Source organism: Notolabrus celidotus, chromosome 19 (assembly GCF_009762535.1).
Source record: "Notolabrus celidotus isolate fNotCel1 chromosome 19, fNotCel1.pri, whole genome shotgun sequence".
Taxonomy (NCBI): domain Eukaryota; kingdom Metazoa; phylum Chordata; class Actinopteri; order Labriformes; family Labridae; genus Notolabrus; species Notolabrus celidotus.
This window is the reverse complement of record NC_048290.1, coordinates 31,170,760-31,190,177: the sequence shown is the minus strand read 5'-3', so window position 1 is coordinate 31,190,177 and position 19,418 is coordinate 31,170,760. Positions and strand designations below refer to the sequence as shown.

The 19,418-nt window shown below is 38.0% G+C and overlaps 2 protein-coding genes across 3 annotated transcripts; one reads left to right on the top strand and one right to left on the bottom strand.

The window, feature by feature from the left end:
• Window positions 1-63: 63 nt before the first annotated feature.
• hdhd2 (haloacid dehalogenase-like hydrolase domain containing 2) lies at window positions 64-19,213 on the top strand. Of its 2 annotated transcripts, XM_034709075.1 has the most exons (10): window positions 64-191; window positions 5,210-5,319; window positions 6,921-7,023; window positions 7,165-7,270; window positions 11,077-11,161; window positions 11,354-11,519; window positions 15,023-15,073; window positions 16,053-16,116; window positions 16,349-16,468; window positions 16,557-16,718. In XM_034709075.1, exons 2-9 carry the CDS (start codon window positions 5,219-5,221, stop codon window positions 16,450-16,452), a joined length of 780 nt encoding a protein of 259 aa, XP_034564966.1. In that variant the 5' UTR covers window positions 64-191; window positions 5,210-5,218; the 3' UTR covers window positions 16,453-16,468; window positions 16,557-16,718. The 2 variants fall into 2 exon arrangements, with proteins under 2 accessions (XP_034564966.1, XP_034564965.1); XM_034709074.1 differs by having other exon boundaries at window positions 16,349-19,213.
• On the bottom strand, window positions 17,458-18,791 carry LOC117830802 (katanin p60 ATPase-containing subunit A-like 2). Its single transcript, XM_034709078.1, has 5 exons — window positions 18,709-18,791; window positions 18,495-18,536; window positions 17,965-18,127; window positions 17,744-17,846; window positions 17,458-17,647 (listed from the first exon to the last, which is right to left on the bottom strand). Exons 1-5 carry the CDS (start codon window positions 18,774-18,776, stop codon window positions 17,508-17,510), a joined length of 516 nt encoding a protein of 171 aa, XP_034564969.1. The 5' UTR covers window positions 18,777-18,791; the 3' UTR covers window positions 17,458-17,507.
• Window positions 19,214-19,418: the final 205 nt, after the last annotated feature.

The following is a 19,418-nucleotide window of genomic DNA, read 5'->3' as shown; positions in this document are numbered from 1 at the left end:
GACCACCACACATCGAACCCTCACGTTACATAAGTACAGGTAAATTTACAGTTTACCATAGAGCAACTTGTCCGACATACTCCGGTCCAGCAGGTGGCGGTTTGTACCTTTTTAAGTCATTGTTGCAACCTGCCATAAACCTGAAGAGGAAGAAGAAGAAGAAGAAGAAGAAGAAGAAGAAGTTGTTCAAGGTAAGCAGTGCTATCATATGACCGTATACAGTCTATTAACCGTGCTCGTTTTACTTCTTCTACTGAAATTCAACACCACTTGTACGATACATTTAGCAGACATTTAAGGTTGAAGTATGCTAAACTTTTACAGCAACGTCATCGCCCTGATTACCAGGCTAATAAGGGTCCGACAGTGATGTTTGTGTTTGTTTAGGAATAAACAAAGCTACTGTCCTGTTGATTTTTATACATTCATATAGCACTGTACTGTTAACCAAATATTCACCATAATATTACACAGTGATAAACTTCAGTTTGAGTGATGTAGGCCAGTAAATGGCAGATTGTTTCATGAATCGCGGTTGAGAACCACAGAAACACAAACATATTAAAGCAATGTTTGACTATATATATGGCCAAAAGAAAGAAACTAAAATCGATATTTTTTTTAAACGTTAGACCATATTGCTGACCACCATAAATATAATGTAGAGGTTGATGAAAAACAGTATACTAAGTTCTAAAGGAAGTACAAAGTACAAACAAGTACATTGATACAGGAACCAATATATAGAAGCTTACCAAATAAAGATAACCCTAACCGATGAATTTTATTTTGTACTATTAGTAAATAATAATCAAAAAATCAATCTTTATTTGTATAGCGCCAAATTACAACACACTTTATCTCAAGACACTTTTAAAAACATAAAAGGTCTAGACCATACTCTATGTTAAATTATGAGCAAAAACCCAACATCAAGACAGGATACGATTAGGGATGCACCGATCCTACCGATATCGATACCTGGGCTTTGGTATCTGCTGATACCATAGACTGTAAAAAATATGGACGTAGTATCCGTGACGTCACCCATCTGTTCCTGAGAGCTGTTTTGAAGCAAATCGACGGCGGCAGCCATATTGGTAATGCGGAACTCAACTAGGCAGAGTGTGACGTAGTGTGAGTCTCTTAGCCAATGGCTGTGTGTTCCCGACCGGGAGTCACGTCAGTCATGTCCTTATTTGGGCAAAACTCATAATCTTAATATCTTCTTAACCGTCACGTTAGAAAAAAATTCACCCCCCTAGAGTGTATGCCATTAGAGAGATTAGCGTTGTAGGGCCAAGCCGTTTTTTGAACCAGGCTGTAAACATGATTATTAATGCTGCAAAGATCGTCTTTTTCCCATTCATATCTATGTGGTTTCTGGTGTTTCTGCTGCCAGCCTCAAGCGGATTTTCGATGTATTGCAGTTTATATCACTTCCGCATTGGCTTCATCGTTTGAGACCGGAGTTTGCCGCTTGGCTGATACCGATACTAGCCGATCCAATCCTGGTATTGATTTAACAATCTCTGTTCCCTTAATGTGAGGATAGAATCATGTTTTGGTAACTTCAGGCTTTTCTGACTTGATGGTGAACTGTACTTATGTTCCAAGTGCTAAACCAGAGGCTGGAATCCCTTAATTTCAAGGATCCGGAACAATCAAATCCAAAAACCTGTCCGTTTTTTCACACTTTGAACCCATTAATAGGAGGTTTCTTGCTTCTTTGCAGTCGGCTACAGCTGACGTAAACTTCTTCCTTTGGGCTCCCATTATATTTTTCAGCGCAACTGCCATCCGTCGAAACATTAGCACTGCACATGTTGCAGGTTTCCGGCGGAGTTGTTAGCAAAAGAAGTGTGACATGCAGCTAAAGTGCAGAGCCTCTGTAGTTATCCTCCATCATGCTCCACCGGGCAAAAATGCACGGGCCGGTCGGCGCTGATGACGTAGGAGACGCAAATGGCTGTTTTAAACACAGAAAAGCATAGAGCTGAGATGATTAGATCTGCCATATGGATCGGCACTATATATCGGCCCTTTGTCACCGATATCCGATCTAGCATTTTGAGTCTGATCTAGCCGACATCCGATACCAGGATCGGATCGGTGCATCCCTAGATACGATCCGATCCCCTCTTACTGACAGGACTCGATCTTATCTCATCTTTATCCACCATGAGCATTGCACCTCGCAGTATTTGTCTAGTTACAGTGGCAAGGAAAAACTTCCTTTTAACAGGCAGAAACCTCAAGCAGGACCAGACTCATGTTAGACAGCCATCTGCTGAGACCGTGTTGAGGTTGGAAAGAGGGATAGAGGAGAATGAGAGAGAGAGCAATGACAGTGATGAGACAGATAGTAGTAGTAGCAGAGGTGTCAAAAGTATTCACATTCATTACTCAAGTAGAAGTATAGATACTAGGGTTTAAAAAGATTTCTGGAGAAGTTGAAGTATCAACTCAAGCTTTTTACTCAAGTAAAAGTGTAAAAGTACTGGTTTCAAAACTACTTCAAGTATAAAAGTAATGTAAGGGGAACAAAATGCCATGAAGGAAAAAAAGCTTAAGCTGCGCCACAGGGGCCTATAGTGCACTACCCCACCTCCCAAAAAAATACATTTTTCTAAAGGCCATAATGAATATAATGTTATATTAATATGTTAATGTTCAAATATTTGGGCTGCACTTGTTTCAGCCGCATTTGTGCCCATTGAAAATGAACACATTTTCGTACAATACAAATACATAAAATAACCATATATGTGTACTACTGAGCATTAACGTGTTTCATGGAGTGGAAGATATGATGACTTGTTGCCTATAAGTAGAAATCACCACAGACCACTGACTCTTTTAAAAAGGGACTAAAAACGCTCTTATTTCAGAGGGCATTTCCCTAGTTTTTATTTCCCTGGTTTTATCCATAGTTTTTATCTGACCTTCCACAGTGTTTTTAACAAGTGTCTGCATTTTACTGTTTGTTTTTAACCCTGTTTTTATTCTTACTGCCCTTTTATTATGCCCTGTTGCACTTTGAGATTTGCTCCAAATGTAAAGTGCATGATAAATAAAATACATTATTATTTATTATTCTAAGTATTGTAATGGTGCAAAAAGTCAAACTTCACAGGCATGTTATTAATAGTCTTTATTGGAATGTAAATGTACATCCAAGCATCAAGCAGCCACACACATTTAAGACCCGGAACAGCTGGTGTTGACCAAAAGGGTCTTACTCAACACGAAGGCTAGATCTCTTCAAACTAATCTAGGCTAGCTAAAATGTTTGACTACTTTATTATTAAGACACTATCACAACACGCGCATAAATGTAACAAAACCTGATGGACTGCGACGCACCATAACAAATCCATAACAAATCACCAGTGCCCAGCTGACGGTGCCAACTGAACTTCTGTTAGTGGTTCAACTCTTCCTGAACAAACACACACATGCACACTCTACATCAGGATCTACATCAGGATCTACATCAGTTAAGCACAGAACATGTAACAGAGAGTTACCAAAAGGATTTGTTCATCTGCAAAAGCAGCTGGTTCTCAGACAGACACCTGCATGCATACAGGTGAGCACACTCTCACCTGAGGAGGTCTGTTTGTGTGGTTGTGTCAGACAGACTCAGAAAAAATAATAAAAAGTCCCTAAGAACTATCAGGAAATACAGTAGTCCGCTTAATTTACTTAAGACTTTTCTGGGCATGTCTCTCTCCCTGCTGTCACTCAGGGGATGCACTGTTAGCACGCTGCATTTAGGGGTGCTCAGAAACAGGAGATGCAGGAACAAAAATTAAGCTGGACAGACCGTTAAAGGTTCAAATAATTGCTCAAGCCTGAATGAAAACAGGCCCAAATTAAATAAGAGTAACGAGGCTATTTTTAAAATGTAAGGAGTAGAATTGAAAATAATTACTCCAGGAAAGTACAGATACCCAGTTAAAGGTTCAAATAATTGCTCAAGCCTGAATGAAAACAGGCCCAAATTAAATAAGAGTAACGAGGCTATTTTTAAAATGTAAGGAGTAGAATTGAAAATAATTACTCCAGGAAAGTACAGATACCCAGAATGTCTACTTAAGTAAGGTAACGAAGTATTTGTACTTCGTTACTTGACACCTCTGAGTAGTAGTAGTAGGGCATAGTAGTACTAGTTATTGCCACTGGAGTCTGAAACGTCCACAGCAGCATCACATTCACACCACATCCACTCCCTGATGCTAGATGGTGCTATACAGTATAGTAGTAGTCGTAGTATTACCTAATCTCATTCCTACACTCTCAAACACTGCTGAGCAACTTGGGGTCCAATGTCTTGCCCAAGGACACTTCGGCATGTGACCGCAGGAACTGAGATCGAACCGCTAACCTTCCAATTGATAAACGACCGACTCTACCAACTGAGCCACAGTCCATGTGTCTTATCTTAAGGTCATTTAAAACATAGAACGAAAATCTTTTAACATATTGTATGTTCTATGCCTAAATCTATTCCTAAACCCAAATGAATGCAATGTAGGCCTCTCACAAATTAACCCCTTATTACAGTAGTGATTCTAGCAAGAGCACATGGGAAATATATGACAGTGACATTAATGACAATGATTGATCACAAAAACATCTGTTGTGAAATTACAGCCAAAATATTGCTTTAATTTAACACCCCTGTGAAAGACCGAAACAAGCTCTGTCTGTCTGTCTGTCTGTCTGTCTGTCTGTCTGTCTGTCTGTCTGTCTGTCTGTCTGTCTGTCTGTCTGTCTGTCTGTCTGTGTGAATCAGGTTGGTGTTAAGACAATTAGTTCTGCCCTTACATTGATAACTACATGACAAAAATACAAGCCTGTCTAAATGATAGGGGATCAAATAGTCAGATCAGCAACAACATTAAATCCCAAAATCTGTATTTTAGGCAAATGTTTGGACAAGGCAGTTTATAATCCCTTCAATTCATCCTGATACAGGTTTGAACAACACAGTAATCTGCTAAATTATATTCAGGAATGTATCTTCTCTAAAAAAAACATTATTATCAATAATCTAAAACTAGGGTGCCAGAAAAATAGTGAGTCATAAGCAGAGCAAGCTTTGCTGACAACTATGCCATCATTCCCACTTGCCCTTTCATCGTTACAAGCCACTAAGTGTTTTCCAATTTTCTGTGCATCTTCACCATTTCTTTTGCTGCAGGTCTACATTATGGCGAGCAGACAGGCTGTGAAGGCTGTGCTTATTGACCTCAGTGGAACTCTTCATATAGAAAATACAGCAGTACCAGGGGCACAGGATGCCCTGAAGAGGTAAGAAAATGGTCCTTCCACAGATGTTAGACCAACATACCCATAGCAGTGATGTTGCTCGATGTGCGTCCTGTGTCCACACAGTAAAATCACTGCTCATGTGTCCCAGGGATTCACCTATCACTCCCATGCAGAATTATCTGTACCATCCGTGTAATGCAGGTGACGCTACTTGGCTCAAAGCTGAATGTTTTCTCAATAGCCCCTAAACTTTTAGGCTATTAACAATGTTACAATCCCCTGTCAGCCCCGTCTGTCTTATGTTTTAGGTTAGGGAATGCACAAGACAGTGAGGGGTTATAGATCATTTTAGGTCGCTACGCAAGTCTGGTTATTGTTTTGTAAAATGTTCCCTAACAAGTCGCGTGGGATCCAGTTTAATTTATATGGGGCAGTATTGGTCACCCAGGTAACTAGGTACTTGTCAAATGACCATCACAGAAACATAGAAGCTCATTTTTGGGAAAGTTACTCTGCTAGTTGCTGCTGAGTGTTGTGATAGATGATAAAACAAAGAGGCCGTATCTGTATGGCAGTGTCATTTTTAGAAGTTAATTTGACCAAATTAAACTTGATTTTTCCCCTTTGATAGGGTTAGTAAATGCAGCAAAAATAATATTAAATTGTCAAATAGCAACAATATCTGCAGATCTGAAAATTAATCTAAATCTGGAACAACACATTCTGCTTTTCATTCATTCATTCCCTTTCTCAAATTAATATTTCTGAGAAGGCACGATTGAAAATTAATCACCTTCAACATATATTTTGGTTTTAGAATGCTGGAACCAGTTGCAGAACAATCAGGTATATAACAATGTTGACCCTAAAGGATTTTTTTTTTCTGGTGAAAATGTTTTTTTCCCTAAATTGATAAACAGATTCTTTGGCATTGTATATCTATATTCATATCTGAAATCACTTTAAAACATTTTTGAATGCACCTGCACATTTTTCTTATACTCAGATGGCATCTGCACATATCCCATTAAGAGTGGGTTCCCGACTTCCGGTTGTACTATCAATAGAGTAGGACATCAAGTTTAGGGCTCCCGCAATACTCTACAAAAAATCCTATTTTCTGCACATTTTTGTATTCTTTTTTTGTGTGTAACTTTCTTCATCACTTCAAAAAACATTGACTTATTGCTTTCTAATATGCTTACAAAGCCCAAAGCTATATAGATGCAGCTTAAGGCATCAATGCACCTCACATTTCAATTATTTGTCTGCTTCATAGATTGAACTGAGCCTTCTTAATTTCTCCTTTTTTGTAGCCTCTTTTTTTTTTTTTTTAAGTGGAACTTTAATCATCTGAATGTTTAACTCCCTCTCTTATCTTTAAATCTGTTCTTTGTCAGTCTTGTAGCTTTGTATTGTTAGCATGTTTTTGCAAAAGCCATGGCTGAAATGTACAAGTACAAATGGAGAAACAGAAAAGGTAAACCCCCAACCCCCAAAGCAGGTACAGGCTAAATAAAATATAGAGTATTTGGATGATGAGTCAGTGCAACTAAAATTAAATGTAATTGAATATGCAATATAATCTACAGCACTGCATCTGTATTTTAATCACATGATAATTGCTTTGGTGGTTTCAGGTTACGGCAGACTACGGTAGCTTTAAAGTTTGTGACCAACACAACCAAAGAAAGTAAGAAGAACTTACTAGAACGACTGCAACGTCTCAACTTCAACCTCCAGGTAAAACAATCCAAAAGTATATCTAATGAATGCAAAAACTTGACTGTAATGATAAACAATTAGAAAATGAATATTATGTTTTTTCTTGTTTTGACATCTGCAGTGCTTCAGTTTTTTGTTTATTTGAACTCAACTCTGCAGGAGAAGGAGATCTTCACTTCACTCAGTGCTGCAAGGAGTTTGCTAGAACAAAAACAATACAGACCGCTTTTGATGGTGGAGGACAGTGCACTGGAAGACTTCAATGGTAAGGAGCTGTGTGTATGAACTTGAGACAAATTATGTTTTTTCCCCACATGTGTATGTATGTACAGTATGTACAGTGGATAGCAAAAGTCTACACACCCCTGTTAAAATGCCAGGTTTTGTGATGTAAAAAAATGAGACAAAGCTAAATCATGTCAGAACTTTTTCCATCTGTAATGTGACCTATAACATGAACAATTCAACTGAACAAAAAAATTTAATCTTTTAGGGGGAAGAATAAAAAATAAAAAATGAAATAATGTGGTTGCATAAGTGTACACACCCTCGTATAACTGGGGATGTGGCTGTGTTCAGAATTAACCAATCACATTCAAACTCATGACAAATAGTAGTCAGTATACACCTGTCATCATTTAAAGTGACTTTGATTAATCCCAATAAAGATCAGCTGTTCTAGGAGGATTTTCATGACATTTCCTCAGTTCATCTTACAGCAAAAGCCATGGTCCACAGAGAGCTTCCAAAGCAGCAGAGGGATCTCATTGTTGAAAGGTATCAGTCAGGAGAAGGGTACAAACATGTTCCAAGGCATTAGATATACCATGGACCACAGTGAAGACCGTCACCATCAAGTGGAGAAAATATGGAACAACAGTGACATAACCAAGAACTGGACATCCCTCCAAAACTGATGAAAAGACCAGAAGAAAACTGTTCATGGAGGCTTCCAAGAGGCCTACAGCAACATTAAAAGAGCTGCAGGGATTTCTGACTAGTACTGGCTGTGTACTACCTGTGACAACATCTCTCCTATTCTTCATATGTTTCAGCTATGGTTAGGGTGGCAAGACGGAAGACTTTTCTTATGAAGAAAAACATCCAAGCCCGGCAACATGTTTCAAAAGCATACATGAAGTCTCCCAAAAGCATCAAATGTTTTATGGTCTGATGAAACCAAGGTTGAACTTTTTGCCCATAATTCCAAAAGGTATGTTTGTCATAAAAACAACACTGCACATCACATAAAGAACACCAGACCCACAGAGAAGCATGGTGGGGGCAACATCATGCTTTGGGCCTGTTTTTCTTCAGCTGGAACCAGGGCCTTAGTCAAGGTGGAGGGAAGTATGAACAGTTCCAAACACTAGTCAGTTTAACACAAAACCTCCAGACCTCCATTAGAAAGATGAAGATGAAGAGGAATTTCACCTTTCAACACGACAACGAACCAAAGCATACATCCAAATCAACAAAAGCATGGCTTCACCAGAAGAAGATTCAAGTTTTGGAATGGCCCAGCCAGAGTCCAGACCTGAATCCAGTTGAATATCTGTGGGGTGATCTGAAGAGGACTGTGCACAGGAGATACCCTCACTATCTGATGGATTTGGAGCTTTTCTGTAAAGAAGAATGGGAAAATATCACCACGTCAAGATGTGCCATGATAATAGACTCCTCCAAAAAAAAAGAGTGCTGTAATAAAATCAAAAGGTGCCTCAAACAATTATTACTTAAAGGGTATGTACACTTATGCAACCACATTATTTTAGGTTTTTATTTTTTATTCTTCCCCCTAAAAGATGTTAAAAAAAAATTCAATTGAATTGTGCACTTTATAGGTCACATTAAAGGTGGAAAAAGTTCTGACATGATTTACCTCGGTCTCATCTTTTTACCTGGCATTTTAACAGGTGTGTAGATTTTCGCTATCCACTGTATGTATGTGTGTATATGATTTATAAATGTGTATATATATCTCTATATATAAATATATGTATATATATGTATGTGTGTGTGTGTGTGTGTGTGTGTGTGTGTGTGTGTGTGTGTGTGTGTGTGTGTGTGTGTGTGTGTGTGTGTGTGTGTGTGTGTGTGTGTGTGTGTGTGTGTGTGTTAGGGATGTAAGTATACATTGCAAGACGGTAAAAAATCGATACAAATAAGGGTGGATTAAAATTGATTTAACAACATTTGTATTGAGATGTTGTTTTTAAACAGTAGAAGGCATTCTACTCTGTCTGCATTATGCTCCGCTGGTTCAACATCATTAAGTCTCTTGCGCTGCTCTCTTGTCACTCGCTGAGGTGTTTTAAGTTTAAAGCATGTTTTGATGTGAATCAGCTGACTAAAGGTGTTGCAAACAGCAGACACTGAGTCCAAAATATGATTCTGTTCAGTTGTCCTGTTGCAGTAAATCCAGATGTTGTAGTCTCCACTATCACCATGCGTCCACAGAGATTATTTATAAGCCTGCTCCTTACTTTGATATTCAGCGTCTTAACATTTTGAACACCTCAATATGATCCGTAGCTGTTTAATACCGTCAGTAATATACACTGTGTTATGAAGGAAAATTTGATTTAGGGGAACAAAACGTATTTGGCATTATTTTTGACATGGAAAAGAGAGATTTACCTTATTTGTTTTAGTATTTCATACTTTCATTTGGGAATTTTTTACTGTCCATTTCTCTATAATTGTTCTGAAATTTTGCAACAAGGTATTCTTTTTACGGTGATTTTAGTTTATTTGCAAGTTGCAGAAAAAAAGTGTGCAGTGGTTTTATTTGAGTAACAACACACCTTAAAATGAAAAAAGATGACTTTGTTTACAAAGAAATATTAGGGAAAAATATATATTATAACTATCAATATCTGAGAATTGAAATAAAATAAACCAAAAATCAGGATTGGAATCAAATCGTGGGTTGAGCGTATCCTTGCATACACTCAACGTATGTATATATGTGTATGTATATATATACATACACATATATACATATATATATATATGTATATACATACACATATATGTACACATCATTTTTAAGGTGTGTTGTTACTCAAATAAAACCACTGCACACTTTTTTTCCACAACTTGCAAATAAACTAAAATCACAGCACAAAAATACCTTGTTGGAAAATTTCAGAACAATTATAGAGAAATGGACAGTAAAAAATTCCCAAATGATAGTATGAAATATTAAAACAAATAAGGTAAATCTCTCTTTTCCATGTCAAAAATAATGCCAAGTGTGTTTTTTTCCCCTAAATCAAATTTTCCTTCATGACACAGTGTATATTACTGACGGTATTAAACAGCTACGGATCATATTGAGGTGTTCAAAATGTTAAGACGTAAGGAGCAGGCTTATAAATAATCTCTGTGGACGCATGGGGATAGTGGAGACTACAACATCTGGATTTACTGCAACAGGACAACTGAACAGAATCATATTTTGGACTCAGTGTCCAGTTTTCTTGTTCTTATTGATAAAAATAAGCATTTAAATGCGGTAAGGTGTCAGCCTGGAGGTCAGGGTTAGTCCAGTGTCAGAGAAAAAAAACACATATATATATAACTAAAGCAACCAAACAAAAAGCCTGAAGTTGATTCAACGTGTTTATCAAGACTTATTGAAGAGGTCAAAGATTGGAAACGAATACATGTACTCCCCTCAAAATATGTAGAAAAATCTACCCTGACCAAGAAAAATTGGCACACACAGAAAGCCTGCCTTAGAGCCAAGGTTTTGTATTTCTGTTTTAGGCTACTGCAGAAACAGGATGGTGACGAAGAAGTCGAAGAAGACCCTTCCTTCTTTGTACAACTATTTTTAGACTTATTTTATTCTGTCTGCCAATAACTCTGCCATTAGTCCCCTTGATCTTACGCAGTGGACCCTTTACCGCTAATGACATCAAACTCAGGGTGCAAGAAGATAATCCTGACATTTTTACTTTTCTATATGACGACACTGAGGGAATTACTTACTAAATAATTGATTGCATCATATTTCGAAAATGTAAACTAATCACTGGGTATGCTCTGTCTCTCCATCTCAAGGTATCGACACTTCGGAGCCAAACTCTGTTGTCGTTGGACTTGCTCCTGATCACTTTAACTACGAAACGCTCAACAAGGCTTTCAGGTGGAAAATTCCGTCTCAGACAAATTCTTCAGTAATTTAGAGATTATTTATTCTTCCTGGCAAGTGACGTGATGGTACTTTTCTTAATGGGCTTTTGTTTTCTCAAAATATTTTAAAATTATCTGTGGACTTGAAATGTACCTTCTTGGGCAGTTGAAATCAGCAGCTTGTTTGACATACATTTTTCCCCAGAATGATTCTGAATGGAGCTCCTCTTATTGCCATCCACAAGGCTCGGTACTACAAACGTTTGGATGGTTTGGCCCTTGGCCCTGGGCCCTTTGTGATGGGACTTGAATACGCCACAGGGTGCACAGCTACTGTAGTAGGGAAACCAGAAAATACTTTCTTTGCACAGGTAAACTTTTGTTTATAATGTTTAAACATTTATAATCCAAATATGATGGCATATCATGGCCCTTTACAAAAAAATGAAAAATAAATAACAAAATGGAGAAGAGTAATTATACTCACTATACTAAAAAAAGTTGCAAATTTGTGAGTTTTAGAGTGGCAAAATTGTGAGAAAAAGTGGCATATTTGTGAGAAAAATGGCAACATTTTGTGATGTTATAAAATTTGTACATGTGCGTAAAGAAACATAGAAAAGTTTGCAAGAGAACCTCGTCACTTTCCACTTTCACGCATGCCGTTGCCGTGCATCATGCCTGCTGTGCTTGACCTTGATAAACAACATTATGACCTGGCTTTCGGCCTGATCTCCAAGCTATGTAAAATGCTTGATTTTGATTGGTCAAAAGCCCTTGACAACCCCTTGATGACGGTTATTAACTTTCACTAACATGAGCAATGGCAGAGGCAAACTGATCACGTCATGTCAAACCAATCCGCAGAAAAGAGTTCCGGCACATTTTGCTTCTGCTTGTTGACACCATAGACCGTATAGTGAGGTAAAACTGTTTGTTTTTGTTTGTTGTTTAGCCTGTTAATCAGGGTTCCCACGCGTCCTGGAAAACCTGGAAAACCTGGAAAACAGTTGACCAGTTTTTCAGCACTGGAAAAAACCTGAAAAATGGGAGAAAAAGTAAAATGTCCTTGAAAATCACAGATTTTCCTGGAAAATTATTCCAACATGACTGTGTGCGACCTGACATGGTTAAAAAAAACACATCCCCATTCAAATTTTTTGGCCTTTTTTTTCATTCAGTTCTATTTAGGTCAATTTATGCACTGATCCTCTGATTATTATTTATTTATTTCAGTAAGGCAGCTTCGAGAGTCCTTTGCTGGCTCTTTTGTTTTTTCTCAGCTAATTTTATATTTTTTGGGAAAAGGGAAAGCTGAGATGAGAGTTGGCCATTATTGTTACTTGGTTGCACTAATAAAGTGCTGTACATCTTTGGTTGCATTGCTCTATAATTAATTTGCCATCATTTTTAAGTATGTAAGAGATGATTTCATGGATAGCCATAGACGGCACCTCTTTCAATGTAGACTTCCACTGAGAGGAACATATTAGACTATTTAGGAACTAAATTAGGAACTCTATTTAGACTGTCATACCAGCTTGATCATCACTGAAACTGTCCTGGAAATGTCTGGAAAATGATCTCTGGAAAGGAGTGGGAACCCTGGTTAATGCAGCAGGCTAAACAACAGGGATGTTAACATATTGGATCCTGTCCAGCAATCCTAGCAACAAGTGGAGCAGGTGAGTTCAACTTTAGGTTACTGATCACAAAGAAACTTCAACCAGTTTTTAAGAAACTGTATACATAAATCATTTTAAAACAATAAAACAATCTTTTCATCAAGTTTTTTTGCCAACGCGTCTGTATATTAAGTTTACTAGCCGGGTAGTAAGCAGTAAGCTTAAGGTAGTAAGCCAAATAACTGGTTCACCCTTCTTTGGCAGCATTAACCTCAACCAAACATTTTCTGCAGATCAGACCTGAACAAGGGTCAGGAGGAATATTGGACCATTACTCTTTGCAAAACTTTTCAGTTCAGCAATATTCTTGGGATGTCTGGTGTGAATCGCTCTCGTGAGGTCATGCCACAACATCTCAATCGGGTCGAGGTCAAAACTCTGACAGAGCCTCTCCAGAAGATTTATTTTCATCTGTTGAAGCCATTCTGATGTTGGTTTACTTCTGTGCTTTGGGTCGTTGTCCTGTTGCATCCCCCATCTTCTGTTGAGCATCAATTGATGGGTCGATGGCCTTAAGTTCTCCTGCAAAATGTCTTGATAAACTTGGGTATTCATTTTTCTGTCGATGATAGTAATCTGTCCAGGCCCTGAGTCAGCAAAGCAGACCCGAACCATGACGCCCCCTCCACCATCTTTCACAGTTGGGATGGGGTTTGATGTTGGTGTGCTGTGCCTTTATTTCTCCACACATAGTGTTGTGTGTTCCTTCCAAACAACTCAACTTTGGTTTCATCTGTCCACAGAATATTTTGCCAGTAGTGCTGTGGAACATTCAGGTGCTCTTTTGCAAACTTCAAACCTGCAGAAATTATTTTTTTGGACAGCAGTGGCTTCCCCCGTGGTGTCCTGCCATGAACTCCATTCTTGTTCAGAGTTCTACATATTGTAGATTCTTCAACAGAGATGTTAGCATGTGTCAGAGTGTTTAACGTATCGTAGATTCTTCAACAGAGATGTTAGCATGTGTCAGAGTGTTTAACGTATCGTAGATTCTTCAACAGAGATGTTAGCATGTGTCAGAGTGTTTAACGTATCGTAGATTCTTCAACAGAGATGTTAGCATGTGCCAGAGATTTGTGTAAGTCTTTATCTAACACTCTTTCTCTTCTTCACCTCATTGAGCATTCTGTGCTCTTGCAGTCATCTTTACAGGACGGTCACTCCTAAGGAGAGTAGCAACAGAGCCGAACTTTCTCCATTTAAAGATCATTTGTCTTACCATGGATGATAAACATGGCAACAGGCTTTTAGAAATACTTTTGTAACCCTTTCCAGCTTCATGCAAGTCAACAATTCTTAATTGTAGGTCTTCTGAGAGCTCTTTTGTGCGAGGCATGGTTCACATCTGGCAATGCTTCTTGAAAATAATAAACTCAAAACTGGTCTGTGTTTTTTATAGCGCAGGGCAGCTTTAACCAACGCCACCAATCTCTTCTTATTGATTGAACACCAAGTAGGCAGACTTCAGACTCAACTCAAATCTGAGAGAAGTCATTAGCCTAGGGGTTCACATACTTTTTCCACCGCTGTGAATGTTTACATGGTGTGGTCAATAAAAACATGAAAACATATATTTTTTTGTGGTATTAGTTTAGACAGACTGTGTTTGTCTATTGTTGGGACTTAGATGAAGATCAGAGCAGATTTTATGACCAATTTATGCAGAAAACAGGTCATTCCCAAGGGTTCACATACTTTTTCTTGCAACTTTAAAAACAATCCTCTAATACAAATGTACCACTTGTGTTCTCAGGATATTACTCTTCTCCTCCAGGTTTATTCTTTGTTTGTGTACAATGGCTTTACTATGCCGTCATACACAAACGAGAAGATGTTAGTCATTTATTTAATACATTTACAACAGCGTAGTGTAGAAAACCTTGTGATAAACTTATTGTGAATGCCAAGGGACAGCAGATGTACATCAGCTCTAAGCTAACTCTGGTACAATGCATCAAATGGCAACATTTATGTTCAATATTGTACGTGGTCTCTTTACAAATAAAATCTAATAAAAATAATAGTTCATACATTTTTGACTAACTGCACCATCCTTTTGGTAAGGTTACTGTATTTCTTCTTTTTGCTTTATTTTTGTAGTATTGTTTAAATGAATTTCCAGGTTTTGAAATTGGATTTACCCCTAAATCATACTCTTGTTTCTTTTTTTTGTTGTTTCCTTTAAACAGGCTCTGTCTGATTTAGGATGTAGCCCTAATGAGGCTGTCATGATAGGAGACGTAAGTATATATTTTGTATAAAGTCTCAGCATCAGCAAGTTTGTTTTTTTTACCCATTTTTCCATATAGTGTGAGCAAGTTTTCACAGTTAGGGCCATTTTTGGGAAATCAAGTCTGAGGATAAACCATAAATTGTATAATTAATGGATGTACGCCCTCTTTTACAGAACATGATATTAGCTGCCAATAAAAGATAGGCCAGAGTTCTAAGAGGGATGGTGATGGTTGCATGCACACAGTCACAAGCACAGAAGAAAAAGGTTTTCTTTCTTTTCTTTTGCTGCAAGAATAAATTGCATTAATATTTGACAGTTTGTGACAAACATGACACAAACCAGAAATATATATGCAGACAAGAGAAAATAAAAAAAAAAAATTATAATAATAATAATTAATGGATGTAGTATACGTGATGTCACCCATCTGTTTCTGAAGCGCTGTTTCGAAGCCAATCGTTGGCGGGAGCCATATTGGAAATGTTCAACTTGACCGAACTCAACCTAACTTCTGTCGAGCTAGTGTGAGGTAAAGAGGCGGGCTTTGAGCCTCCATGCCAACAGCTAAAGTGTTCCCGCCTGTCAATAAAGTCAGCTGTGCCTCTCATAATGGAAAACTTGTAATCTTAATATCTACGAAACTGCTTCATTACGAAAAAATTCACTCCCAATACAGTGTGTGCCGATCAAGAAATGAGACACTTGAGAAAACTGCAGTTTTTAACACTTCTGCATTGGCATCAATTCTCACAGCCAGAGGTTGCCACTTGTGACAAACACTCTTAATAAGAACATATTTGGAACAATTCTGTAAATTTGTTCAATATTTTTTCAGAAGATGCCACAGTTGTCATGATTTTTTTTTTAAATTAGTAATTTGGTTACTCCAATATTTTACCGATTTAAGTTTTATTATTATAACAAAATTTGAACAGATATAAAAATTAGAGTGTTGTGTTGAGGCTGTTTGCATTTTTTCACAGGATGCAAGAGATGATGTGGGTGGGGCCCAGGCCATAGGAATGATTGGAATTCTGGTCAGAACAGGTAGTTTAAAATGTTTCATCAGTTTAATTGTATCTCTTCAGCATTCACACATCCCTCTGACTCCTCTTTCACAGAATCCAGAAACTGTGACTCCTTTTACTCTTTGTCATTCCTCAAGTTTATTCTTTCACTGTAATACTCAACCATACCATGACTTTATGTGAAGGCATTATAGTAATTGACATTTTTTTGGCTGATGATTATGTCTCCCCCAATTCTGTCATCTTCTCAGGTAAATACAGAGAAGGAGATGAGAACACAATCAACCCCCCTCCCCACCTAACATGTGACAGTTTTCCAGAGGCTGTTGAACACATCTTGATGAACCTCCTATAAGCTTGTAACTTCTGAGGTCTACACACTATTTTTTTTTACTTATACTGAAAAAAGTGCAATCTTATATTTTTAAAATAATAATGTTTTTTAACCCTTTATTGTAGACTTCCTAAATCAAATCCCTCTTCCTCTGCCTGAGAAATGAGAAAATTGCAGTCTTCTTTTCCTTACAAGTTCAACAAATCCTGAAAAGAATAAATGAATACATTTATACAAACTGTCAAGAACAATAAAAAGTACAAATAAAGCATGGATTTCAAAAGTGATTATCCTCTGTTGTCTACATAACAGGTAATTTTGCATTTTATAAAATATTACATATTGAAAAATATATATATTCTGGATAGGACCTTAGTGTCAGTGTGCCAGTTCCCCTGGCAGTCTAAGCCTATAGCAGCATAACTAAGATCTGGTCCAAGCCTGAGCTGGGTCTAACTATAAGCTTTATCAAAAGGAAAGATTTAAGTCTAATCTTAAAAGTGGAGAGGGTGTCTGCCCCCTGGACCCTGACTGGTAGATGATTCCAAAGAAGAGGGGCCTGATAACTGAAGGTTCTACCTCCCATACTACTGTTGTTGTTCATAACAGGTAATTCTGCTACATATCATAAAATATCAATTCACAAAATGTATATTCTCTGGGCTCTGCAGTCAAGAGTTTCTTTGTGCTTCTGATTATTGTACGGATAAACATAAACAATAAATTCTACATTACAAATAGAGGCGTCTCAGACCAAAGTTTTAAGATGCTTTTCCAGGAGCAACATATGTGTTCAAAAATGTAATTGATGTTGTTTATTTACCAGAAGTTATATGACAGAGATGCATTATGCTCAAAAATGTATTCTAAACATTGAACACTTAAGAAGAGATGCAAACAATGTTTGTTTTGTTTTCTTATTCAGAGTTTTAAATAAACTATTTGAGGCAATTGATCCAATGTCACAAGCTCGTAACAGTAGCATGTCAATGTTGTCTAGGAAGAAGAAAAAAAGTGATCCAGATACTCTCTTATTACAAGTTTTTATTTCTATGCTTTTAAAATGTGCCTGTACTTTAGACAGACTCAAACTCTCTCTCCCAGGCTGTGAATTTGTCCATCAGGTTTCTGGCTGAAGGTTTGGTGTGAGAGATGACCTTCCGAAAGTCATCAGTTGTCACAGTTTCCAGCTGGAAATCAGGCATACCAGAATCACCTGTGAGGGAGAATCCCATTGTGGTGTAAGTGTTGTATTCAAGGACTCATGACAGAAAACATAGCTATTTTGGTATGTGTGTGCATTTTATTTTACCGTCCTGGTGGGATTCAAGAGCATCAAAAATCTTGCGGACTGGTCTCATCGCAGCCTCCTTACACACCAGTCTTAAATCAGAGCCAGAGTAACCTTCCATCTCCTTAAACACACACAACAGCACAGAAGCAAATATAACCTAGTAAGTTGTGATTTCGATTTTTGATTTATACTTCACAAAGGAATGTTGAATGGATAAAATGGGTCTTACTCTAACAGACCTTTGCCAGATTTTCATAGTCCAGCTCGGTTCGTAGCTCCACCCCTCCAGTGGCACTAAGAGGAGGCAGCCAATGAGAAATCATGGTTTGGCGAGCTATTGAGGAGGGAAGACTGACTAGAATCCTTTTCTCTAACCTCCGCAGCATTGCATGGTCGAGCTCCCTGATTGAAGAGCAGGAACAGCTACAAATTAGTAAAGCGCTTTGCATTTCTCTTTCTTTTCCGGTCCCAACATATCCTGAATCTAAAAAATAAGTTGACCAATAGGACATCTGCCATTCAATGAGCAAAATATCTCTTGAGGAAAGCAGAGCACAGAGAAAGGAGTAGAAGTGAAAACATAATTATGTACAAGGACCTATTGGAACACAATGATTTTTTTCTTTCTCTCTTCTTTGTCCAAATGAATTGCATATTTTGGGGCCTACACGTGTTCAAAACTCACAAAATTTGCAAATGCATTAAGGCCTGAGGGAAAATTTGACATTTTAGGGACTTGGAGTAAAACTTCATAAAAAGTAGCCCCTACCCTAAATCTTCAAAGTTCATTCCCTCCAGCAGTGGGTTCAACCTGCATGCATAAACATCAGTATGCATATAGCATGCACAGACCTACAAAAAAAGTATCTTACTGCCACAGTGAAATCTCGACAGGAAGTCCACAAATGTGAGTTGAATATCTGTTTTAGCCGAGATACAGGGTGCATTTTTGAATGTTGCCAAATAATAAAAATCCCTTTTACCTCCATGTATAATGTTTGATCCTGACATGACATGTATGATAAGTGTCCCAGGCTGAACACACCTCCATGCAAGCAAAATAACCACAGTGCCCCCCTTCTGCAAACAGGAAATTATGATTTACTCTATAATGCACCTCTCCCTCTGTTCAACTTATTGACCACTTATTTGGTCAGGAAAGCCTTCAGACTTTGATGAAGCATTATTTTGATTATGCAATTATATATTACACCACCTATTGGAAACAAGTGGCAAAGATTCCTTTATGCAGTTCTGAATTAGCTGTCAATGATAACTGTTTCACTAGTGCACTGTCATCAACATGTCCTACACGTGAAAGCCCCACCTGCTGGGTAAAGGCAGTACTACAATATCCTCTCTGTGCTTGAGATTCTGGTGGTTCAGATTCTGGTGTGCTTCTCACAGATGCATTATGCCTTCATGTGCACAAAGGTGTGTTGGACAATTGTTGTTTTCAATATCTCAATAAACAAAAACAATGATAACAATTTCACGTGTGTATGTTTAAGTGTTACCAAGGCAAGTTGGAGGCAGCCAATGTAAACACCAGGTCATCAGATTTTGCAAGTCCGTCCATCTGGACCAGAAGCTCAGTCTTCATCCTGCGGCTTCCCTCATGCTCTCCTCTGAAAGTTCACTTATTGTTTTACAACTTGGTCACACACAACAGCCAGTAGGTTATAAGCCCTCA